Here is a 26,437-nt window from a genome sequence, read left to right as displayed (position 1 = left end):
AATAAATAATTTTTAAAAATCAGTGTTCATCAATAAGCATTTATTGAGTACCTAAGCACTGTGAAAAAGAAAGTTCAGCAATAAAAAAGAGACAAGCTAAGTTCCTGCTCTCAGCAAGACTGTTTTTGAGTAGATAGTATATGCTCAATAAATGCTTGTGGATTTGACTAATAGAGGTTCTAGTCTCCTGCTTTCAGATAATGGAAGATGCACTAACCCAAGCAGCTTTATCAAGGTCATTCTCATAGTAACCCTCCCAATCTGGGCCACTCAAAAGAAGTAGTTATATAACACTATATAAAACCCCAGGGGACCTAAGTGAGTCACCCAAATCAGAATCCATTGTTAAAACCCTTTTACAAAACTGAGAGAACACAACTTGCCAGTCCTGTCTGCTTGCTTTTCCATCCTTTTTTATCCTCTTCCATTTCTTCTTTCTACCTGTTTTTCTTCTCTTTTCCCTGTCTCTATTAATAGACTATTTTTATCTCACTCCTGCTGCCACTTGTTTTCCTAGTACTGTTGCCTTTTTCTCTTGTGTTTCCAGTCTCTATTAAACATACATGTTTCACATGCCTACCCTGCTCTCCAAGCACTTGCTTTTTTCACTACCTAACCCCATTCCACTTGTTGCCACCAAAATGTATCTTATTCTGTGAGGTCCACTGTGCATTAAAGAATATGTAGACATTGAAAAGTATGTTTCATAATTTTAGAAACTTCCAATGGTAGAGTCTATTACACAAATTCACCAGATACTACTTAAAGTCCACTTACTAACTTTTCTTATGGATATAGGTATTTAGGGAACAGATTTATTTCTGAATACAGTATTAACATTTTTTGTACATTCAAACACATGCTACCTATGATTTAATTTTTCACTCTCAAATTTCTGATGACTAGACTCATTTTTTAGAGAGTGGCATTTTTTTTTTACACTTATGTATCTTTTTCTCTCCAATTCCCATTTCACCATTTCTATTTTTCTAAGGAATAAAAGTAAATTTCAGCTACCTAAGTGTAATAATATGAATATGACACTTCTATGTGAACATCATCAAGACCTGTCAATAATTCATGTCATTTGATGTTAAACATTCAAATTTCACCTCTGGCCTGCAGTGATATAGGTTGTAGGGTTCTGTATGAGATTTTCTAAAACCATACTTATTAGGTCTATAGGGGAAAACTCTAATATACATTTAGAAAAAGGCTATTGTGTAAAATCTGCCTCTTGTCAGAAACAGTAATCTTCCATGTCACATTGCTAACCAGAGTGGTACCACATGCAATATTCTAGGATGGCATAGGATGCCACCAGCAAACTAATGTCTAGGCAGGGAGAAGAACCAAGCAACAGAGAAAAAGAGAATAATGAGAGGGAAGGGAGGGAATAAAGGTGTTTGGTAGGTTTTTCTTAATCCTACAAATAATGTATTTTGTATTAGTATTAATCTCTCCCTTTGCATAAAGAAAATATACCTATTTTATCTGTACTGCCTTCTACATGATATATTACCCTGTATAGCCTTCACAGCCTAAAAGTACTACCAAAACTTTTCCATGTTTCCATAGCATAACCTGCAACTGAGCTTTCTTGACATTAAAATATATATTATTGACTTTACCTGGACAAACTAAACCAAACTTAGGGAATTGAACTATTATACCCAGCACTTTTCTCCTGAGTTAATCTCCTTGTGTATATAAAATGAAACTATGTGACATTTTGAGGGAAAAAAAGAAAAGAACCAGTACTATTAAAGTACTTGTTTGGTTGTTGTTCTGGCCATGGGATGAGGTAGAGCAAGGAGGGGAGATTTTGTAGTCAATATTTTAACATACATTGCATGCACACATTTCACAGGAGAATTCACTAGAAAGAAATCTCTATACTATTAAAAGGCATATAATTAGTCAACAGTTCATAACCAAAGCACTAAGGAAAATGAAATGGACAGTAGGTCATTCTCCTCAAGTCAACAAGTTTTCAAAGTCACTTCACTTCCTTTCATCCTAAAAGATGATAAATGAATAGTCTTAGGGCAGCCCCTGTGGCGCAGCAGTTTAGCACCTGCAGCCTGGGGTGTGATCCTGGAGGCCCAGGATTGAGTCCCATGTCGGGCTCCCTGCATGGAGCCTGCTTCTCCCTCTGCCTCTCTCTGTGTGTGTGTCTCTATGAATAAATAAATAAAAATCTTTAAAAAAAATGAATAGTCTTACCTTCAATGTTGACTCTATAATGCTTTTTCAAAAACAATTTTTTGGAGTTTGATACACTAAGGCACCAAAAATGGCTGTATAAATTAAGAGGTTTATCACTAACTAGAGATGAAAGAGTGCACTTGTCATGATGAGCACCAGTGTTGTATGGAAGTGTTGAATCACTGAAACTGAATATACAACTGAAACTAATACTGTACTGAATGGTAACTAACTGGAATTTAAATTAAAATTCTTAAAAAAAAAAGGGGTATGTCATATATAACTGACATTTTCTTCACTTTCCCACTCATCAGAAGAAAAGTTAAAAGAAAAATTGTAATGTCCTCCTATACTACTTTTTAAAACTTTAGAAATGCATATAATTTTGACTCTTAATCTTGTCTTTAAGCAAAAGGGATGGTGCCACCACATAAGTTGGTGAAAACTGGACATGATACTGAAGGTGAGTATGAGACCTAATGTGAAGGCATCGTCATGATGGGATTTAATACTTTGACTTATATATTTCAATCCTATGGTTATTTTCCCTCATTAGTTTTGTTAGCCACTACCCTCTATCTACTTGCTGATAGGCAACTGTAAACCATTCTCTCTCCAGGTATTTTTCTGAGTTCCTTTTGCTTTTATAGTCCACACCACACTGCATCACATGTGATTTATCAGATATTTTCCATTGTTTTCTAATGGATTTGTTTGTGATTAATTTCTTTTTCTTTTTTCTTTTCTTTTTTTTTTTTATTTTTTGTAAGATTTCATTTATTTGAGAGAGCAGAACAGGAGAGAGACAGAGCCACGTGAGCAACAGTGGGGTGGGAGAGTACAGAGGGTGAGGGAGAAGCAGGCTCCCCCTAGCAGGGAGCCCAATGTGGAGCTTAATCCCAGGACCCTGGGATCATGACCTGAGCAGAAGGCAGAGCTTAATTTACTGAGACACCCAGGAGCCCCCATGATGAATTTCTTTTCATCTCTAGTTACTTTGTTTCTTATTTGGTACGATTTATAGTGCAACTACACAGAGCAAATGATCCTAACTCTGCTACTAAAGAGATTAATTCAATTCACACTGTGCTTTAGTGGTCTTATCAATAAAATGAAAAAGGTGAATTAGATTAATGATGTTAGTTCTGTTCTTTTTCAGCTGCAAAATTCTAACTTTTGTGGTTGAAAAGACATCATCAAGAAAATGAAACAACAGGGATCCCTGGGTGGCGCAGCGGTTTGGCGCCTGCCTTTGGCCCAGGGCGCGATCCTGGAGACCCGGGATCGAATCCCACGTCGGGCTCCCAGTGCATGGAGCCTGCTTCTCCCTCTGCCTGTGTCTCTGCGCCTCTCTCTCTCTCTCTCTCTCTCTATCATAAATAAATAAAAATTAAAAAAAAAACCTAAAAAGTTTATTTAAAAAAAAAAAAAGAAAATGAAACAACCCACAAAACAGGTGAAATATTTGTAAATTATTTATCTGATAAGGGTCTGATATCCAAAGCAAAACATAATAATATAAGACATTTGTAACTCAACAATAAAAAGACAAATAACCTAACTTTTTAAATGGGCAAAAGATCTAAAATCATATAAAAATGACTGATATTCACATGAAAAGATGTTCAACATCGTTAGTCGTTAAAGAAATGCAAATCAGGGCAGCCCCCGTGGCACAGCGGATTGGCGCCACCTGCAGCCTGGAGTGTGATCCTGGAAATCCAGGATCGAGTCCGCGTGGGGCTCCCTGCATGGAGCCTGCTTCTCCCTCTGCCTCTCTCTCTCTCTCTCTCTCATTGTCTCTATGAATAAATAAATAAAATCTTAAAAAAAAAAAAAAAGAAAAATGCAAATCGAAACTTCAAGCTACCACTTCACACCCACTTGGATGTCTACAAAAAAAAAAAAAAAGACAATAACGAATGTTAATGGGGGCATGGAGAAATTGAGAGTCCTCATATATTGCCAGTGGGAGTGTAAAATGGTGCAGCTGCTGTGGAAAACAATTTGGTAATCCCCAAAATGTGAAGTATAGTTACAATATTACCCAGCAATTCCACTCCATGGGTTATACCCAAGAAAAATGAAAACATATGTTCACACAAGAATTCTTACAAGAATGTTCATAGATAGAAACAAGACCTGTAATAGTTAAAAAGTGAAGAAAATCCAAATTTTCTTCAACTGATAAGTGGATACACAAAACGTGGCCTATCGATAACAATGGAATATTGTTCAGCCATAAAAAGAAATAAGGGGATCCCTGGGTGGCTCAGCAGTTTGGCGCCTGCCTTCAGCCCAGGACGTGATCCTGGAATCCCAGGATCGAGTCCTGCCTCAGGCTCCCTGCATGGAGCCTGCTTCTCCCTCTGCCTGTGTCTCTGCCTCTCTCTCTCTCTCTCTCTCTCTCTCTCTCTGTCTGTCTCTCATGAATAAATAAATAAAATCTTTAAAAAAATAAAAAGGGGAACCCTGGGTGGCGCAGCGGTTTAGCGCCTGCCTTTGGCCCAGGGCGCGATCCTGGAGACCCAGGATCAAGTCGGGCTCCCGGTGCATGGAGCCTGCTTCTCCCTCTGCCTGTGTCTCTGCCTCTCTCTCTCTCTCTCTGTGTGACTATCATGAATAAATAAAAATTAAAAAAATAAAATAAAATAAAAAATAAAAAATAAAAAAATAAAAAGAAGTATAGATACGTGCCAATGCTGATGAACCTTAAAAACATTATGCCAAGTGAAAGAAGCCAGACAAAAAGGCCACATATTATATTGTTCTGTTTATATTAAATATCAAGAATAGGCAAATTGATAGAAATAGTAGATTGCCTACAGGCAACCATATGGGGAGTAGCTGCTAGTGGTACAGGGCTTCTTTCTACATGATGGAAGTATTCTAGAAGTAGATGGTGGTGATGGTTATACAACTTTGTGAATATACTAAAAACCACTAAACTCACCCTTTTAAAAGAGTGAGTTTTATGGTATGTGAATTATGTTTAATTGTCTTTAAAGTATAGGACTGACAAAAAAAAAAAAAAAACCCACAAGAATGCCAAATCTGTACCTGTTTACTTGTCAAGCTCTGTAAATGGAAAAAATAAACAATAGGCTGGCCCCAAATATAAATCTTAGTCCCAAAGCACCTTCCATATACCCAGTGTATCTATCTGTGGAACCCCACTTATGTCCTGGGACTATCAGCCCCACAGATATCACACCAGTCTACCAGTTCTAAACTACCTAGGATATGCCCACAAGTAAATTAAATGAAATTGCCCTTCATCCCATGTGGATCTGGTTAGATAACTATTGGTGTACCTAAATTATAATACATGCCTATTCCCTGGGATATTTTAATTTCCTATGTATACCACCCTATTAATTTTGATGACTTCTGTCACCAATATTCACTCACAGATCATGGAAACCTGAATTTGGGTGAACTGGTCCCACTTCCCTGTCAGCTACTTTTGCCATCTTTTATATCGTTATTCTTTGTTCCTAGCAGATACTAGGTATCTGCTGAAGGAATGAATGGATGCCTATATCCATTCATTTAAACAATCAGTTAGTGTCTGCCATGTGCCAAGCATTATTCTACATGCCTAGGACAAAAATCCCTACCCTCACAGAACTTACACTCCAGTGAAGAGATATATCTAACAACAACAACAACAAAAATAAGATAATAGTATGACAGAGACTACAAAGCATAAAATAAAGCAAGGATACTTTTCCAAAGAAGATATCCCGATGACCAACAGATACATGAAAAGATACTCAACATCACTCATCATCAGGGAAATACAAATCAAAACCACAATGAGAGACTACCTCATACCCATCAGAATGGCTAAATTAACAACACAAGAAACAGGTGTTGGCAAGGATGCAGATAAAGGGGAACCCTTTTGTGCTGCTGCTTGGAATGCAAACTGGTGCAGCCACTCTGGAAAACAGTATGGAGGTCCCTCAAAAAGTTAAAATTATAACAACCCTACGATCCAGTAATTGTACTACTAGGTATTTACCCAAAGGATACAAAAATACAGATTCGAAAGGGTACATGCACCTCAATGTTTATAGCAGCATTATCAACAATAGCCAAACTATGGAGAGAACCCAAGTGTCTATCAACTGATGAATAGGTAAAGAAGATGTGGTGTATATATACAATGGAATATTACTCAGCCATCAAAAAATAAAGTCTTACCATTTGCAACGATGTGGATGGAGCTAGAGTGTATTAGCTAGGTGAAATAAATCAGAGAAAGACAAACACTATATGATCTCATTCATATGTGGAATTTAAGCAAGAAAACAGATGAACATACGAGAAGGGGGGAAAAAAGGAGAGAGAAGCCATAAGAGACTTTTTTTTAAAGATTTTGTTTATTTATTCTTAGAGTGCCGGCAGGGGGAGGAGCTGAAGGGATAGGAGAGGGAGGGGAAAGAACCTCAAGCAGACTCCATGCTGAGCACAAAGCCCGATGTGGGGCTCCATCTCACCACCCTGAGACCATGACCCAAGCCAAAACCAAGAGTTGGATACTAGATAAACTGAGCCACCCAGATGCCCCAAGATTCTTGACAATAGAGAACAACCTGAGGGTTGATGGAGGAAGGTGGGTGAGTAAAATGGGTGATGGGTATTAAGGAGAGCACTTGTGATGAACACTGGGTGTTGTATGTAAGTATGTATCACTGAATTCTACTCCAGAAACCAATATTGCACACTATGTTAACTACCTAAAATATAAATTTTAAAAATGAAAAAATAAATAAAGCAAGGAAGGGGGGTATAGGGAACTCTGGGAGCAGGGGAAGATAATCAAGAAAGGCCTTGCTGATAAAGGACATTTAAGCAAAAATATTAAAAGGTAGGGAGTGAGCCATGAATAATCTGAGGCAAGGGATCCCTGGGTGGCGCAGTGGTTTAGCGCCTGTCTTTGGCCCAGGGCGCGATCCTGGAGACCCGGGATCGAATCCCACGTCGGGCTCCCGGTGCATGGAGCCTGCTCCTCCCTCTGCCTGTGTCTCTGCCTCTCTCTCTCTGTGTGTGACTATCATAAATAAATAAAAAATTTAAAAAATAATAATAATCTGAGGCAAGAGCACTCCGTGTAGAGGGCAAAGCAAGTGTAAATGCCTTTTTATAAGAGCATGTTTACAGTATTTGAGAAAAGGCAAACTGGCCATTCTGGCTAGAACAGAGTGAACAAGGGCAATGGGGGACATAAGATCATAGAACTAGGAGACAGGGCTATCATGTTTAGTCACATAGTCTATGCAATGCACAATTGCAGGGTTGTGCAATAAGGTATCCCAATAAGGGCGTAATGCAGGTGCAACCAGTAAAGATCATATAAGTCTTGAAGGCTATTGTAAAGGTTGGATTTTTACCGAGTGACATAGGAAATTACTAGAGAATTTGAGCAAAGACATGATGTGATCTGACTTAGGTTTTGAAAGGATTATCCTGGCTTCTATGTGTAGGATAAACTTGACAGGTAGTGGACAAGGCAAGAGCAGAAGCAGGGAGACCTGAACAGCAGGTAGAGGTGGAGATAGTGGAAAGTAATTTGGTTACATTTATATTTTGAAGATGGAATCAACAATATTTCCTGCTAGATATATTCCCTGATGTATCCCAGGGCCTAGAACAAAATAGGCACTAATAAAATATTTACAGAATAAATGGATTGGATTAGATGTCAAATGCAAGAGAAGAGGATTGAGCATATTCCATATTAATCTTTATTAAGATTTTAATAAAATCTTTAAGAAAAAAGAATGAAATTGCTATTTCCTAACATGAAGAGATGAATGAATAGGTGACTGGATACATGGTGTTATATTTGTTGAGTTAGTAAATTCATTCAAATCCATATGGATACAAATATTATGAAAAGAAGAGCTATTAAAAATCAGAGCATTTAGTGGTTTTCAGAACATGGGTTAAGCAATTTAATATTAAAACTTGCTATAAAGTTGATGCGAAATTTTCTCATATTTGGGGGGGGCATTCAAAGATTTTATTTATTCATGAGGGACACAGAGAGAGAGGCAGAGACACAGGCAGAGGGAGAAGCAGGCCCCATGCAGGGAGCCTGATGTGGGACTCGATTCCAGGACTCCAGGATCACACCCTGGGCTGAAGGTAGGCACTAAACTGCTGAGCCACCTAGGGATCCCTGAAATTTTCTGATATTTTGGATTGATTCTCAAGAATAAACAAACAGGAGGAATATATTTTATATTTTCCCCTTATTGCCTTATAAGTATTATTCTTATAATCCCCCACACACCCTTGCACCGCATGCCTTGTTTGAATGGTATGGGGGCCAGGGTTTATTGCTGCTCCAAAAAAACCCATCCATGTATTTGTACATAAATTTTAAAATTATAACTATTGGTCTGAATGAGTGATAACTAAAGTCATATTGTGTAAAGGGGAGTAAGACTTTTAATTTCTGCAAATATTTCCGTTATCATTAATCTAGACTAGTCAGGAGGGAGCAAGAGAGGAATTGGGGCTCATCAGGATTAGGCCATCCCAGAGGATTTTGCCTACCCAGCCTACCAGAGTTGAGGGTAGGAAATAATATTTCCTTCATGCTGACATACCCTGATGATTTCTAGATCATAAAGATTAGGACAAGCCAAAGGGGAGGGAGTAATGATGAAGCACAATATCTCTGTCCAAAAAGGAAAGAACACCTTGCCTTTACCAAGTCATTCATTGAACACCTCCTATGATTCTGTCATAGAACACTGAGCTTCTGACCTCAAGGTGCTTACAGTCAGGGAAAGCAAAACAGCCAGGGAGAAAAAAGAGAAACTCTGCCTGTAAAGAAATTGGCCTACTGGGGCAGTATCTCTAACAGAGAGGTAGCTACTTTTTTATTATTCTGAAAAGTCCAGTTCCCATTAATCTGGTAAATGATAGAACTTGTAAAATGTTCATCTCTTTAAGGCTCATATATCTTTGTCTGTACAAGATGGATCAGATATTATATATTAGGTTTTCAGAACTTACAAATTATAAATCACACTGAGACACAACATTTTGTCATGGAGTTTTTCTGCTTTAGCAAACAGTACTACATAGGAAGAAGCCTAATACCAGATATCCTGCCCCATCTAATATTCACTTCCTTTTTATTCCTTATAAGGTCAGAAGAGAATATGAGCCTAAATAACTATTAGAGTAATATGGTTGAATTAATTCCCATAGAAAACAGCTATATTCATTCAACATTCCTACTCAAATATCTTTAGGATTCCCCAGTGCTAATAAAGTGCAGACTGCCTTAGCTTAACAATGAAGATGTGTATATGTCTAAAAAAAACAAAAAAAAAAAACAAAAAAAAAAACAGATTAAATGAATGACATGCATGGTATAAGAAACTAGAAAAATTAATAGGGACTATGGCAATCAGGAATCTTAATGATTTTAGCTAAAAGGTTGACACTTGTTCTGCTCTAGCCAATTACTGCTATACCAGAATGTGAGCCATTTTCTGATCTTTGGGTTTTTCATGCAAAGTCCTAAACTGATAACTCTATGTTTTCATTTATGAAATTTAAATTTTTTAAATGCTCTGTAAGGCAAATGAAACTTGTGTGAGATTCAGATTCACAATCTCTGCTTCTGTTTACCACCCAATCCAACATACCTAATCCTTTTTGCTTCCACTATCTCACTTAATGTAATCCTATCCTCTAATGTAGCTGAACTGTTTCTCATCTCCTAATTTTTATGATTATTCTACATGCTTTTGCTCTTTTTTCACTCTAAATTGCTCTTCCCTCAGTGCTACATGTTAAAAATTCTGCTTCTCCATACATATAAGACCCAAAGCAGTAAACTCTTAGAAGAAAACGTAGGAGAAAAGCTTCATGACAGTGGGTCTGGGAATGAGCCCTTGGATATGACACCAAAAGTAAAAATTTTTAAATTGGACTGCATAAAAATCTAAAACTACTGTGCATCAAAGAACACAATCAACAGAGTGAAAAGGCAACCTACAGAATGGAAGACAGTATTTGCAAATATTTCAAATAATAAAGGGTTAATATCTAAAATATGTAAAGAACTCCTACAACTCAACAATAACAACAGAAAAAAAAAGCGGGCAAAAGAACTGAAGAGACAGTTTTCCACAGAAGATATACAAATAGCCATTAAGTATATGAAAAGATACTCAGGGTGTCTGGGTGGCTCAGTCAGTTGAGCCGTCAGCTCTTTTTCTTTTTTTTTTTTTTTAAGATTTTATTTTATTTATTCATGAGAAACACAGAGAGAGGCAGAGACACAGGTAGAGGGAGAAGCAGGCTCCATGCAGGGAGCCAGATGTGGGACTGGATCCTGGGTCTCCAGGATCACGCCCTAGGCCTAAGGCAGCACTAAACCGCTAAGCCACCTGGGTTTCCTGAGCCATCAGCTCTTGATTTCAACTCAGGTCATGATCTCAGGGTCTTGGGATTGAGCCCCATGTCAGGCTTCATACTCAGCAGGAAGTCTGCTTGAGGATTCTCTCTCTCTTCCTGCCCCTCTGCCCCGTCCCTGCTCATGTGCTTGCTCTCTCAATAAAATAAAAAAATAAATCAAAAAAAAAGAAAAGATCCTTAACATTACTAATCACTAGGGAAATATAATTTAAAACCACAGTGAAAGATCCCTGGGTGGCGCAGCGGTTTAGCGTCTGCCTTTGGCCCAGGGTGCGATCCTGGAGACCCGGGATCGAATCCCACATCGGGCTCCCAGTGGGAGCCTGCTTCTCCCTCTGCCTGTGTCTCTGCCTCTCTCTCTCTCTCTCTTTCTCTCTGTGACTATCATGAATAAATAAAAATTAAAAAAAAAATAAAAAATTAAACCACAGTGAGATATATCACCTCACGCCCATCAGGGTGGCTACTGTCAAAAAAAAAACAAAAAACAAAACAGAAAATGATCTAGAAAAATTAAAACCCTTGTGCACTTAGTGGAAGTGTAAAATGGTGGCAACCATGGAAAACAATATTTCTTTAAAAAACTGAAAATGGAATTACCATGTGATCCAGCAATTTACTGCTTGGTATATATCCAAAAGATTGAAAGCAAGGTCTCAAAGAGACATTTGTACACCAATGTGTCATAGCAACTTTATTCATAGTAGCCCAAAGGTGAAAGCAATCCAAGTGTCCTTTGGCAGATAAATGGATAAATAAAATGTGGTACATATAATTATTATTCAGGCTTAAAAAAGAAGGAAATTCTGACACATGCTACAACATGGATGAACCTTGAGGACATTATGCTAAGTGAAATAAGCCAGTCACAAAAAGACAAATACTGTGTGATTCCACTTAGATTTCTAAAGTCTAATTCATAGAAAATAGAATGGGATTAAGGGGAAGGGTAAATGGAATGCTATTATTTAATAATTTTAGAAGCTCATTTTTGCAAGATAAAAAAGTTCTGGAACTTGGTTGCACAACAGTGTGAATATACTTAACAATACTAAACTGTATGCTTGAAATGGTTAAGGTAGTAAATTTTATGTTTTTTTACCACAATTTAAAATAATAATATTAATATTAATATACTTCTCAACAATACTATCCAATAGGAACTGCCAGTATTTCCATTTTAATCCTGGTAGGCTCTAACAGAGTAGGTCCTTATTAAATACTTGTTTAATTAATTTATAAATTAAACCATCCCTTTCTTTCCCTTTGCATCACAAAGCAGAATAGGAGGCAATGTACTAAGTTCAGAAACACTAGGGAAATGTCAAATTATGCTCACAATAGGGATGTTTGGGTGGCTCAGCGGTTGAGAATCTGCCTTCTACTCAAGGTGTGATCCTGGGTCCCGGGATGGAGTCCCACATCGGGCTCCTTGCAAGGAGCCTGCTTCTCCCTCTGACTATGTTTCTGCCTCTCTCTCTGTGTCTCTCATGAATAAATAAACAAGATCTTTAAAAAAATTATTCTCATAATAAATAAACTCTGAGAGCAGAGATAGGAAGCCTATAAAACTGCAGCTACTAAGTGAGGCCTGAAACAATTTTGAGGACTGAAGCTAAACCTTGGGTGTCAAAGGTATCTATCTATGCTTGGCCCTGAGGAAGATTAAAAACATGCCCAATTCCTGTGCTAAATGATTTACAATGCCATGAGACATTTAAGACCTTGAATATTAAAGTTTCTAATTTTAGAAATATTTTAGATTTTTTTTAGAAATATTTTTCTATTAAAGTTTCTAAAGTTTCTAATTATACAGTAATAATTTGTAATTGCTTTTTAAAATTACTCCTTCCAATAATATTATAGTCTTCAACCCTATGAGAGTTTTTGTTTTGTCCTTCCTAAGCTTAAGCAATGAATGAAATGGTTCTTAATCACCATTCAATCAAGGCATTTAGGTAAAAATTTTCATTTGAACAACTTCAGCTCACTAATGTTTAACATGGAATACAAAATTTAAAAACAAAAAACTTCCCCTTCCCTGAAATCCCCACAATGTCAAAATGTTCTCATTCTGCAAATCACACCCACACATACCCCAGGGGTGCTAAGTAAACCACAGTGAAAACATGGTTGCTCTAAAGCTGGAAGGGGCTCGTAGGTCATTGTCACCTGGGCCTAAGCCTGAGAAGTGAATGAGGTCACAGTTGTATGATGGAACAAACCCCCTTATTGGATTCTTGATCTGATTGAAGCCCAGAGGTGGAAGGAAGCATGGCTTAAAAGTAGGCAAATATCTGGATTTTGTAGGAGTCTATGCTGAGTCTTTTTTTTTCAATCTATCATCTCTATGAGAGATTGAAGGTAGTTTTTTAAAGTAATGTTTATTTTGCACTATGAGGATGATTTCACAGCACCTTTCAAGTGCCTAAATTATTGAGCCTCTCCGGAGTTCCCATCTCTGTGGTAGGTTTCTAGAGTTTGAATACATGTAATGGGGTTGTTTAGAAATGACTGGCTTTCCAGGCTCTGAGATGAAGACTTGGGAAAATGGACCAAACTGTAACTAAACATTCAAAGACTTTTCTTTGTGGCTTCCTAGTAGTTATCTATTATTCCTAAATCAGCAATCCAGTGTTCTTGCCAGTGAACCACCTAATACAGTCTATACTTTGAAAATTGCAATTGGAGAGGTAAAACCAACAATAAAAGGGGGAAGCCCTACCAACCCAGCTTCTGATCTATAGGCCCTGATGCCCAAACTCTGCCTAAGTGGAAAGGCAGGACGAGGGAGGCTCTAGTGGTTAAAAGTCCATTTGGGAGGTTTTAGAGTGGCAAAACAGCATTGTATCCCACCTCCACTCCTACATTCAAGAAAGACCAATGCACTCCTAAGAATTGACAGGGCAGGGACAGACCTCCCAGAAGGAAATCCTGGGAAAATCTTAGTACCAGGCAGGTATCCAAGATATAAACAATTGGGTAAATATTTTAGAAATGCTGTCACATTTTATTCTCTGTCAATTATGACATGAAATTGTCTACTTATTTCAAAAATAAATTTTGTTTTTACTTAAAGTTACTTAAATAACTTTTCCACACACTTCCAGGATGCTTTATCTATGTCACACGGTACCATTTGCTTTTATACATGATCAGAGTGACACTATTTGAAGGGGGAGACAACAGTAAGATATTTTGCTTAGAGATCTCAGGACAGTGAAGGGGTTCTTACACATGGCCTTCCAACTTTGCACATACATCTAACTTGAACATGTGCACATTTGCACATGTTCCTCAAGGCCCTGGACTTCAAACTCTAGGTCTTGAGCTAGAATAGTTGCTAAAGAAAATAGAGGAATTTGGGCAGCCCGGGTGGCTCAGCAGTTTAGCGCCACCTTCAGCCCAGGGTGTGATCCTGGAGACCTGGGATTGAGTCCCACGTCAGGCTCCCTGCATGGAGCCTGCTTCTCCCTCTGCCTGTGTCTCTGCCTCTCTCTCTCTCTCTCTCCCCTCTGTGTTTCTCATGAATAAATAAATAAAATCTTAAAAAAAAAGAAAAGAGAGGAATTCATCTGTGATTTGATCCTATTTGTATCTTCTGAATTCCAGACAGAGTTACTGGCCCCATGGCAGTTTCTGACATTAAATCAAAACTTAAGCTGAATCCTCTAACAAAAATACCCAGCTTCCATGGCAAGAGGTAAGTAATGAATGTCTTCAGGTGATAAATAGATTAAGGTAAAGAATTTTTTTTTTTAAAGATTTTACTTATTTAGAGAGCACGAGCAGGGAGAGAGGCAGAGGGAAAGAGAATCTCAAGCCAACTCTGTGCCAAGCACAGAGCCTGAGTTGGGGCCTGATCTCATGAACCTGAGATCAAGACCTGTACTGAAACCAAGAGTCAGACACCCAACCAACTAAGCTACCCAGGTACCCCACATAGATTAAGGTAAAGACCTATTAAGGTGATAACAAATTTTAAATACCCACAAGGCTATGGGGAAACAAATTAGAAGGCTCTTCAAGTACCCAAAGATAAATTTATTTATAAAACTAAGCATATGAAAAAAAAACTAAGCATATGAATTGAAGATAAAGTTTTTTTTTTTAAGATTTTATTTATTCATTCATGGGAGACACAGAGAGAGAGGCAGAGACACAGGCAGAGAGAGAAGCAGGCTCCCTGCAGGGAGCCCAATGTGGGACTCAATCCCAGGACTTCAGGGACTCCAATCCCATGCCCTGGGCTGAAGGCAGGTGCTCAACTGCTGAACCACCCAGGTATCCCAAAGATAAAGATTCTTTATGAAAAGAAAAAAATATATGTCCTTTTAGATTGGAGAAACAAAAAGTTCTCTTTCCTGTTCCCCTCAAATGAGAGAGAATTTTTGCGTAAGAGGACAGACTATCGTAGAGGGCTTAAGAAGTTGTCAGTAATACATTAAGATATTTTGAGTGCCAGTTTAACAGAGAATAAAGTTAGAGGATCAGAAAGAAGACCTAATCCCTTAAGCAAGTCAGTCCAGAGAAAGGGTCTGTAGCTCAACCATGGCCAGAAAAATGAAATCTGGGTAAATTGGCTGTGACTAACCTTACGCTAAAATTGGGAAGGGAGATATGTCTGTGACATTAAAAATAGCTTTTTTCGGGGTAGCCTGGGTGGCTTAGCGGTTTAGCGCCGCCTTCAGCCCAGGGCATGATCCTGGAGACCCAGGATCGAATCCCATGTCAGGCTCCCTGCATGCAGCCTGCTTCTCCCTCTGCCTGTATCTCTGCCTCTCTCTGTGTCTCTCATGAATAAATAAATCAAATCTTTAAAAAAATAAAAATAGCTTTTTTCTTAGTCTGATAATTACAAATTCCAGTAAACTGTAGCCACAAATGACCAAAAGAAAGAGCTTGGTCTATATTTTATCACAGCATAAGAAGAAAAGCCTCTCTTCTCTCTCAAACCATCCACTTTCTGTGCCATTTTGAGAGTATTTCTCCTACTGTCCTTGACTATGCCACTGCTACAGAAGTAGATTATTGACCTTTTTAGAGGCACGTGAGTAAGACAACCTTAAAGCTGCCAGATCCCTTGATCTCGTTGTTCCCTTACCCTGAATTACAAGCTGTCTCTTGAACTAGTGACATCCTTGTCATGGAAAGTAGTCAAGCACAGACTCGATAATACCACACGTAGAGGGAATTCCTCCATGAGATGAGAGGCCAGACTGGGCTCATTCCAAATCTAAGGTACTTCAAACCTTTGAAACATTATAAAATAAAAAGACTTTCCCATGCATGAGCCAAGGTAAGATTTGAAATTCTGCGAAGAGTATCCTTTAAAAAAAAAAAAGATTTTATTTATTCATAAGAGACACAGAGAGAGAGAGAGGCAGAGACACAGGCAGAGGGAGAAGCAGGCTCCATGAAGGGAGCCTGACGTGGGACTCGATCCTGGGACTCCAGGATCATGCGCTAGGCTGAAGGCAGGCACTAAACTGCTGAGCCACTCAGGCATCCCAAGAGTATCCCTTTTTTTATGTAACTAATAAAAACACACTGCCTGGCCTTCTACTTTCCTCTTGCTTCTTGAGAAATCCATATTTCTCCATCTACTGCATCTTTTATATCATGCAAAAGAAATTCATTTCTATTTAGAAACACAACAAATATAAAATGCCGTATCTGAGTAAGGGCCAACTTAAGTTTTCAGAAGTCCGAACAGATAATAGAACAGAAATATCAGAAGAAGAAATCAGTGTTATTAAAGCAGAGAAAATTAAAGGTAAAATTCCACACCTAAAAAGTTAGAAATGGTACATTTTGAGACCTTATCACTTCCTTTTTTCCCAGGTGCCTCTTTGAAAATGAGTTGAGGGGGGCACCTGGGTGCCTCAGTGGTTGAGCATCTGCCTTTGGCTCAGGTTGTGATCCCAAAGACCGGGGATAAAGTCCCACATGGGGCTTCCCTCAAGGAGCCTGCTTCTCCCCCTACCTATGTCTCTGCCTCTCTCTGTATCTCTCATGAATAAATAAATAAAATTTAAAAAAAAAAAAGAAAGAAAAAATTAGTTGAACCTACTGGAGACTGTAGAGGATACTAAATTCATAAACCATAACTTTTTAAATTTACCCATGCTTAGTATTTCTTCCCCTTTTACTTTTTTAACTGCTTCCTGTAGAAATAAAAACCAAGAGATTCCATATTAAAACTTTAAGCTTAGAAAAAAAATTTAAAAATAAAACTTTTAGCTTAGGATCAAAGCTAAACGTATTTTAAGTAAAATTAATTTATAAAATCATGATTATTTAAATCTACTTTTAAATAACTGTATTATAAGCAAACCCAGTTTTAGGTAATATATTTTTATGTTCCTAAATTAATAACCTCCTGCAGATCTATACAAACTATCTGCAAATATTAATATGTTTTCTCTCTTTCCAGATTTTATTTTTCTGAGAAAATGAAAAGTCACCCAAGGTTCCAAACTTTCTAGAAGCACTCTCTGCATCAGATGATAGATAGAAAGTTAGAAAGGAAAAAAAAAAAAAAAGAAAGTTAGAAAGGTAGATAGATAGATAGATAGATAGATAGATAGTTGATACACATAGAGATAATGTATAGCTATACTACCTCTATTTTATATGCTGGTAAAAATACAATTTGGCAGTTAAAGTCATAAAATAACTACAGTTACAAAGCTTTCAGTATAAAGATATTCACCATAAGATTATTTATACCATTTAAAAATTTAAAACATGGGGATCCCTGGGTGGCTCAGCGGTTTGGCGCCTGCCTTTGGCCCAGGGCGCGATCCTGGGGTCCCGGGATGGAGTCCCGCATTGGGCTCCCAGCATGGAGCCTGCTTCTCCCTCCTCCTGTGTCTCTCTCTCTCTCTATGTCTATCATAAATAAATAAATAAATAAATAAATAAATAAATAAATAAATCTTAAAAAATAAATAAAATAAAAATTTAAAGCAACTTATATTTCTAGCAATAGGAATAGTGTAGGGCTTATATCCTTGAGCTTTGGAGTCAGATAAACCTGAATTTGAATCCCAGGACTTTCACCTATTATCTGCGCAATTTGGAACAAGTTATTTAATCCCTCTGAGCCTCAGTTTCCACTTTTGTAAAATGAAGAAAATCAGATTTTTTAAGGGTATAAGGGCAACGCAGGGATAGGGCAAATATGGACCTCAGCAGCCAGCATTTTTTCACTGCCCGTCCTGTAACTATTGGCGAGTGACAGTAACAGGTCCCTTAGGAGGTACACTGTGATGCTTACAGTCATTCCAGTCAACAAAAACTGATAAATGGAACTAATATTTGCTGGTTTCATATATGTATTAAATCTTTTCATGTCTTTTGTCAGGTATAAAGATTTACCAGAATCTCTCCCCTGCCAATTACAACACAAAGAAAAGAGGCTGAATACTTCACAAATTCAAGGTAATGAAAATCAGCCCTCAAATGAAAGCATAAACAATGACCCCTTGATAAATCTGATCATTTTCTTCTCTAAGAGAGATCTGTGATTTCAAGAGTTTTCTGTAGTACTCTGCTATTTGAGAGCAAAAGTTCTAATTCAGTGCCTAATTTGTGGGAAGGAAGGGGGATTACTTTTAAACAAACATCTTCCTTGGATTTGGACAGTCCTAGACAAATATTTTTATTCAATTAAGAACTTGTGGGTGTACAAAAGAAAAAAATGCAAAGTCAAATGGAAATCAAGTAATGGGGCAGTATAAATAGCTATACTGGCTATAGTTTATTAATCCAAACAGCAAATATTTATTTAAAGCCCATATTATACTAAGCATAGGAAACATAACAAGTAAAAAATCAGACATGGTCACTGTCACTGCCCTGATAGGAATTCTTTCAGGGAACCCAGACCATTAAACCATGAATTTTAGACTGAAACATTTAAATCACAATATGACACAAGTTATGAGGAAGTATAAAGTATTTGGGGAACATGAAAGATAGTCTCCTGACTTAGTATTGGTCAGATAAGAGAGGAGTCCTAGAGAAAGCTGGATAATGAGTAGGAAGCAAATAGTGCAAGGGAAGTATTCTGGACAGAAAGAGTGGAATCTGCAAAGGCCCAAAGGAAAGGGAAGGCATGACTCCTTAGAAAAAAGAAAAGAAAGAAAATAAATAAATAAAGTTAATCATGGCTGTTTTTGGTTCTGAGAAGGCTAATGCTTTACTCCTCCAAACTTGGAACCAATTGAAAACAAAACAGAAATCAAAGAATCACGTTTACTGCTGGGAAAGCTGGCTTAAAAACAAGAGATTGTCAAAATCAGAATTGCATTTTTCATTGTAAAACTGAGCTAAATGCCTTAATAATAACTATTTATAGCCTTCTAAAAGTTTAAGGTTTCTATCGTGCATTAATATACATTGGTGCTTGTATTAAGGGTTCCCAGGATCTATTTTTTAAGATTTTATTTATTTTATTTGAGAGAGAGAGAGAGCATAAAAGCAGGGGAAGGGACAGAGGGAGAGAATTTCAAGCAGACTCCACAGTCCATGCTAAGGCAGGGCTCAATCCCATGACCTGAACCAAAGAGATCTTAACCTGAGATCATGACCTGAACCAACCAAGAGTTGGACACACAACCAACTGATTCCCCAGGCGTCCCCCAAGGATCTATTTTAATCAGGTATTTTCAGACATACAGACACAGATATGACTGTTAAAGAGAAAGAAGTGTTTTATACTCATAGATCCCTAGAAGTAAGAGACACAGCACACCATGAAGGGCTGCACAGGGGCAGCACCAGAGTCACTCAGGAGGCAAGGAGTAGGTAAGAATGGGCAAGAGCCTTCCTTACATGTGGTTTCTGCAGGAAGGAACAGGTTCTAAACATCATCTATATGCTGACAATTCTCAAATGTGTATGTCCAACCAGAGCCTCTCTCCCCAGCTCCAGGCTCATTTCTGACTGCCTCCTCAACACTTCCAATTGTATGTCTAGTAGACATCTCAAAATCAACATGTCTAAAACTGAACTCCTGATGTGTTCCTCATACTCTCTTTTCTATTGTAGCTAAATATATATAACATAAAAATTATAATTTTAACCATTTTCAAGTGTATATGTACAGGTCAACACATTAAATATATTTGTATGTTCTATAGCAATCACCACATCCACCTCCAGACATTTTCATCTTCCCAAACTGAACCTTCACACCCACTAAGCAATAACTCCCTATTCTTCCTTCACCTCAGCCTTTTACTCTTAAAATATGCTCTACCCATAGCCTTCCCCATCTCCTTTGACTGTTCTGGAAAAAGTTTTGGAGACATCCTTGACACTTCTGTCTCAGCCTACTGATCAGTCCACCAGGAAACCTCATGGGCTCTCCCTTTATTATTTTTTTTAAATTATTGGAAGCTTCTTTTTTTTAAGATTTTATTTATTCATGAGAGACATACACAGAGAGAGAGGCAGAGACACAGGCAGAAGCAGGTTCCATGCAGGAAGCCCGACGTGGGACCCAATCCCACCCCGTCTCCAGGATCATGCCCTGGGCTGAATGCGGCGCTAAACTGCTGAGCCCCCCAGGCTGCCCTGGCTCTCCCTTTAAAATATATCTAGAAGCAGCCAATTTGTACCACCTCTGCTACAACCCTGATCTGAGATACATTGTTGTTCACCCACAACAGCCCCCTGATGCTCCATACTTCTACCCAAACGTAATGACACCTAGAGTGATTGCTAAAACATAAGTCAGGGAGCGGTAAGGGGAGGACTGACCTGAGGGACTTTGAAAATGGTGTTTTGACTACAAACTCTAACACAAAACACAAAGGAACTATACATAAACAACGTACTCTAGCCAGTACAGTTGTTTCTCATAGGGGTATAGCTTAAAAATTCTACAATTGTTATACTTATATACTAGGATGGAATAACTCAGGAAATGGACGGTGGGCGGTGGGAGCCAGGATTCTCATTGTTGGAGTGGGAAGGTGTGAAGTTACAGAGAAACTGGGTGAGAAGGCTAAAGTGAACCAGCAGTACTGGGTTAGATTTGAGACATCAGTGTGAACACCTGTGAACTCATGTTTAGCTTCATAGGAATACACACAAGTAAATCAAGAAATAAATATGTGTATCAGCATTCATACACATATTTCCTAGCTCTGTCTGTTGAAAGGACTTAAGCACTAACACCCCCACAGCAACAAGCATACCCACCACCCAGAAATTTAAATGCCCTTTTCCTATAAAAGAAGCAGAGTTGCTTGGATAAATGGTTGATTCTAGTGCCTGGGTAGGGAATATACAAGACAAACCTGCAACATCTTACAATGACAAAGTAAGGAAGTTCTCAAAAAACAAAAGGATGGGATCCCTGGGTGGCTCAGCGGTTTAGTGCCTGCCTTTGGCCCCGGGCGTGATCCTGGAGTCCTGGGATCGGTTCCCATCGGGTTCCCTGCATGGAGCCTGCTTCTCCCTCTCTGCCTGTGTCTCTGCCTCTCTCTCTCTCTCTCTCTCTCTCTCTCTCTCTGTCTCTCATGAATAAATAAAATCTTAAAAAAAAAAAAAAAGGACACAGGAGCTTTTCAAAGGGATGCAGAGGCCAACCTCAAAGGGGGTTCACAGTGGTTAAGGCTGGAGCAATTTGGGCAACAAAAATAAAATAGTATTGGATTATAACTAAAAGTATAAAATAAATACCTGCAAGTCACTCCTGACAGAATGGAGACTGAATTTTTTAATGGAAAAGAGATAATCTCTCTTACAAAAGAATTCCAGGGGATCCCTGAGTGGCTCAGCGGTTCAGCACCTGCCTTTGGCCCAGGGTGTGATCCTGGAGTCCCAGGATCGAGTCCCACGTCGGGCTTCTGGCATGGAGCCTGCTTCTCCCTCTGCCTGTGTCTCTGCCTCTCTCTCTCTCTCTCTCTCTCTCATGAATAAATAAATAAATAAAATCTTAAAAAAATAAACAAAAGAATTCCAAATAATGAATGTAGATATTACCTCCTCCAGGAGGTAGAACTTAGATCTCCTGTCCCCAGCTCTCGGTCCCTTGAGTCTGGACTTCCTTTAGTGACTTACTCCAAAGAGTAAAATATGAAAAGGAGGGAAGTAATTTTATAGTGGAAGACCCCAACAGACACTCCCTCAGCCAAGGAATCAAGATAAATATCAGTGATAAGTCATATTGATAATACATAACCTTAATATACTGATGAGAATAGCACTTCACTTTGGTCTTCTTTCTAAAAATCCCTCATCTCAAGCAAACCATGAGAAAAACATTAGAAAACCCCAAACTGAGGGACTTCCACAAAATACCTGAACAATATTCCTCAAAACTGTTAAGGTCTTCCAAAACAAGGAAAGCCTGAGAAGCTGTTACAGAAAAGAGGCTAAAAAGATAAAACAACTAAATGTAATATCCTGGAAAAGAAAAATGGCCTTAGGGAAAAACTAAAGAAATCTGATTAATATCTAAAGTTTAGTTAATAGGGGCAGCCCTGGTGGCTCAGCGGTTTAGTGCCTGCCTTTGGCCCAGAGCCTGATCCTGGAGACCTGGGATCGAGTCCCATGTCGGGCTCCCTGCATGGAGCCTGCTTCTCCCTCTGCCTCTCTCTTTCTCTCTCTCTGTCTCTCATGAATAAATAAATAAAATATTAAAAAAAAAAAGTTTAGTTAATAGCACTAAACCACTGTTGGCTTCTTAGATGTGACAAATTGAATCAGAGTACTCTAAGATGCTAACATTAGGGGAAACTGGGTGAGGGATCTACAGGAATTCTCTGGGCTATCTTTGCAATTATATCTAAAACCAATCCAAAAATAAAATTTGCAACTATATCTAAAACCAATCTAAAATAAAATAAAAAATAAATAAAATTGTAAAAACGTTACTGTGCATGCACACACACACACACACACAAACACACACACACATCTTTCTGACCTCTCCAACTCCTCTCCTTTTTTTTTTTTTTTTTTTTTTTTTTTTTATTGGTGTTCAATTTACTAACATACAGAATAACACCCAGTGCCCGTCACCCATTCACTCCCACCCCCCGCCCTCCTCCCCTTCTACCACCCCTAGTTCGTTTCCCAGAGTTAGCAGTCTTTATGTTCTGTCTCCCTTTCTGATATTTCCCACACATTTCTTCTCCCTTCCCTTATTTTCCCTTTCACTATTATTTATATTCCCCAAATGAATGAGAACATATAATGTTTGTCCTTCTCCGACTGACTTACTTCACTCAGCATAATACCCTCCAGTTCCATCCACGTTGAAGCAAATGGTGGGTATTTGTCATTTCTAATAGCTGAGTAATATTCCATTGTATACATAAACCACATCTTCTTTATCCATTCATCTTTCTCCAACTCCTCTCCTGTTGCTCACTCTGCTCCAGCCACACTAGCCTTTTGCTGTCCCTGGAACATATCAGGCCCATTCCCCTTTGTGCCTTTGCTCTTGCTCTTCCCTCTGTCTGGTCCTCTCTTCTCCCAGATATCCACTCCCTCACCCCCATCAAGTCTTTGCTCAGATCTCACCTATTTAATACAAGCAACTTACCCCTCAACCCCTGGAACCGCCAAGCCCCTCGACCTGCATTATTTTTTCTTTTTTCCAGAGCACTTAACATCTTCTAACCTTCTTTTTAAAAAGATTTTATTTTTTCATGAGAGACACACAGAGAGAGAGAGAGAGAGAGAGAGGCAGAGACATAGGCAAAGGAAGAAGCAGGCTCCATGCAGGGAGCCCGATGTGGGACTCAATCCCAGGACTCCAGGATCACACCCTGAGCCAAAGGCAGATGCTCAACCACTGAGCCACCCAGGCGTCACCATCTTCTAACCTTCTAACGTGCTATCCAACTTACCTATTCATTTCATTTATAGAAGGGCAGAGATCTCTGTCTGTTTAGGGCACTAATGTACCCTAAGCACCTGAAGCAGCACCTGGCACATTAGGGCACTAATGTACCCTAAGCACCTGAAGCAGCACCTGGCACATGCCTACTGACATGCTAGAAATACTGGGAGAAATTAGAAACAAGTTAGAGATGACTCCAGCCCTAGAGAAGCCTTCCTTCAACCAAGGGAGAAAAATGTTACCTACTCACACAATTTTAAGGCAGGTATCATTATATCTCCACAAGATGAATCACTCTCATACATACAGATGCTAACACTTGAATGTGATATGAAATAAGTTTTATTCTGGTGCCATTTGAGATATACTTTATTCTGGGTTAATTTCTTCATTCACTAATTTTAGAAAATACATGTCTAACTTTGGTTCCATTTAATGCCCTGAGTATGTCTTTGAAAAAAACTTTTGAATCTATTCAACACATTCACATACATATAATTTGGGTCCATTTTGGTGCCTCCATTTTCTGTTGCTGCCACAACAAATTGCTACAAACTTAGCAACTTAAAACAACACAAATTCATTATCTCACAGTTCTGTGGGCCAGAAGTCCAGCTCGGCTAGTTCCCCTTTTCTGGGTCTTGCAAGGTCAGAATGAAGGAGCTGGCCAGCCTGATTTCTTATCAAGAGGCTCTGAAGAAAAATCTGCTTTCAAGCTTATTCAGGTTCTTGGCGGAACCTAGTTCCTTGTAATTCTAGGGCTGAAGTGCCACTTCCTTACTGGCTATCAGCCAAGAGACTCTCTCACTCCTTAAGGCTCTGGCTCTCTGTGTGTCACATCACTGTGCCCCTTCCATCTTCAAGCCAGCAACAGAGTCCAGTCCTTCTCACATCTCTCTTGCTTCTAGCTGCCTAAGGGACCCTGTGATTAGATTGGGCCCACTCAGTAATCCAGGATGATTTATCTTAATTATATCTGCAAAGTCCCTTTTGTCCTATAAGTAATACATTCACAGGTTCCAAGAATTAAGGTGTGGACAGCTTTCAAAGGCCATTTTAGCAATATATTTGGTTTTCCACCAAGTAGTTTATTCTAGTTCAAATCTCTTGGAAGGATGCTGTCCTTTATATGAGATATCTATTAAGGGGTGCCTGGGTGGCTCAGTTGTTTAAGTGTCTGCCTTTGGCTGAGGTCATGATCCTCAGAGTCCTGGGATAGAGCCCTATATGGGGCTCCCTGCTCATGGGGGAGCCTGTTCTCCCTCTCCCTCTGGCCCCCTGCTAACGCACACACATGCACACTCTCTCTCTTTCAAATAAATAAATAAAATCTTTTTTTAAAAATGTCTGTTGGGATCCCTGGGTGGTGCAGCGGTTTAGCGCCTGCCTTTGGCCCAGGGCGTGATCCTGGAGACCCGGGATCGAATCCCACATCAGGCTCCCGGTGCATGGAGCCTGCTTCTCTCTCTGCCTGTGTCTCTGCCTCTCTGCCTCTCTGCCTCTCTCTCTCTCTCTCTCTCTCTGTGTGTGTGACTATCATAAATAAATAAAAATTTAAAAAATAAAAAATAAATAAAAATAAAAATGTCTGTTAAGTACGCATTTTTCTCTCAATACTTTTCCAGAACATGATCTCCAGTCAACCATATAGTCTGTCCTAGTTACCAGAATATGTACTTATTCTTGAATAACTGCCTAACTTAATTACATTTCCTCAGCCTTCCAAGATGCCTACAACTTCTTTAACAAGGATAAAACTGGCTGTATTGATTTACATGGAATGATGTGCACTTTAGCTAAGTTGGGAATGAATCTAACCAAGCGTGATGTCTATAATGAATTAAGGTGTGCTGATATTGATCGTGAGTATTTGACTTATGATTATTTTTCTCATAAAAGGTTTTTATAAACATATTTTTTCTTTCATAAGAAATCTCATTTATTATCAAAGGTACATATATGTGTTTCCCTTTGAGGGTATCAGTAAGGTATATGTACAAGTCACAAAATCAAAGTAATGCAGAAAAAATCAAAGTAATGCTACAAAATGGACTATTCTTTGAAAAACCCTGTGTGGAAACTAAAAGTGACTGTCACATTCATATTAAATTCAGATTACCTGTCATGACGTACATTTCCAAGGGTGCGTTGAAATAACAGATATAAAGGCATTGAGAATTTCAAAACTGACATGTTACCAAGAAACTCTAAGCCCCTTGTTTCCATTTGAATCATATAGTACAAATTTTCCTTCGATCCTTAGATGCCACCTAAATTATATTTTTATTTTTTTAAAGATTTTATTTATTTACTCATGAGACACAGAGAGAGAGAGAGAGAGAGGCAGAGGGAGAAGCAGGCCCCATGCAGGGAACCCGACATGGGACTTGATCCTGGGACTCCAGGATCACACCCTGGGCTGAAGGCAGGCACCAAACTGCTGAGCCACCCAGGGATCCCTTGTTTATATTTTTAAAGCTTTGAGATACTTCCTTTGAATATACTGACTAAAAAAAAAAAAAAAAAAAAAAAAAAAAAATGAATATACTGACTAGTGATTACAGCCCAAGCTGATATGTTGTATGGAATATATATTCAGTGCATTATCTCCTTTCACCTCTCCCCACCAAACTACCAGTGCCTCATTAAAGTAGCATAAGTTCCACCTATGAATCAATGTCACCAGTTAATTAAGGTGTCACTTGTTTCTACTAACTCTGCCCAATTTTCCTGTTCTTGCATCAAAACACACACACATGCCTCTAATAGCACTAGCCTATACATTAGAGGAGAGTGGGTACAATTTTGGGGTGTTATAATAATAGAAACATCAGGGGATCCCTGGGTGGCTCAGCGGTTTAGTGCCTGCCTTCGGCCCAGGGTGTGATCCTGAAGTCCCAGGATCGAGTC

At 38.7% G+C, this 26,437-nt stretch overlaps 1 protein-coding gene across 14 annotated transcripts in view; it reads left to right on the top strand.

The window, feature by feature from the left end:
- The window catches only part of EFCAB3 (EF-hand calcium binding domain 3), a 140,891-nt gene that overhangs the window by 95,548 nt on the left and 18,906 nt on the right, over positions 1-26,437 (top strand). For 12 of the 14 annotated variants that reach the window (XM_049114616.1, XM_025436611.3, XM_049114615.1 and 9 more), the window contains 4 exons: positions 2,618-2,671; positions 14,272-14,362; positions 18,029-18,105; positions 25,246-25,389. In XM_049114616.1, the coding sequence (XP_048970573.1) occupies positions 2,618-2,671; positions 14,272-14,362; positions 18,029-18,105; positions 25,246-25,389 (366 nt within the window). Of the gene's footprint in view, positions 1-2,617; positions 2,672-12,893; positions 13,126-14,271; positions 14,363-18,028; positions 18,106-25,245; positions 25,390-26,437 lie in introns of those variants that run through there. The other 2 variants (XM_025436620.3, XM_025436621.3) reach the window with 2 other exon arrangements.

This window comes from Canis lupus, chromosome 9 (assembly GCF_003254725.2).
Source record: "Canis lupus dingo isolate Sandy chromosome 9, ASM325472v2, whole genome shotgun sequence".
Lineage (NCBI taxonomy): Eukaryota > Metazoa > Chordata > Mammalia > Carnivora > Canidae > Canis > Canis lupus.
This window is presented reverse-complemented; position numbering and strand designations above follow the sequence as displayed.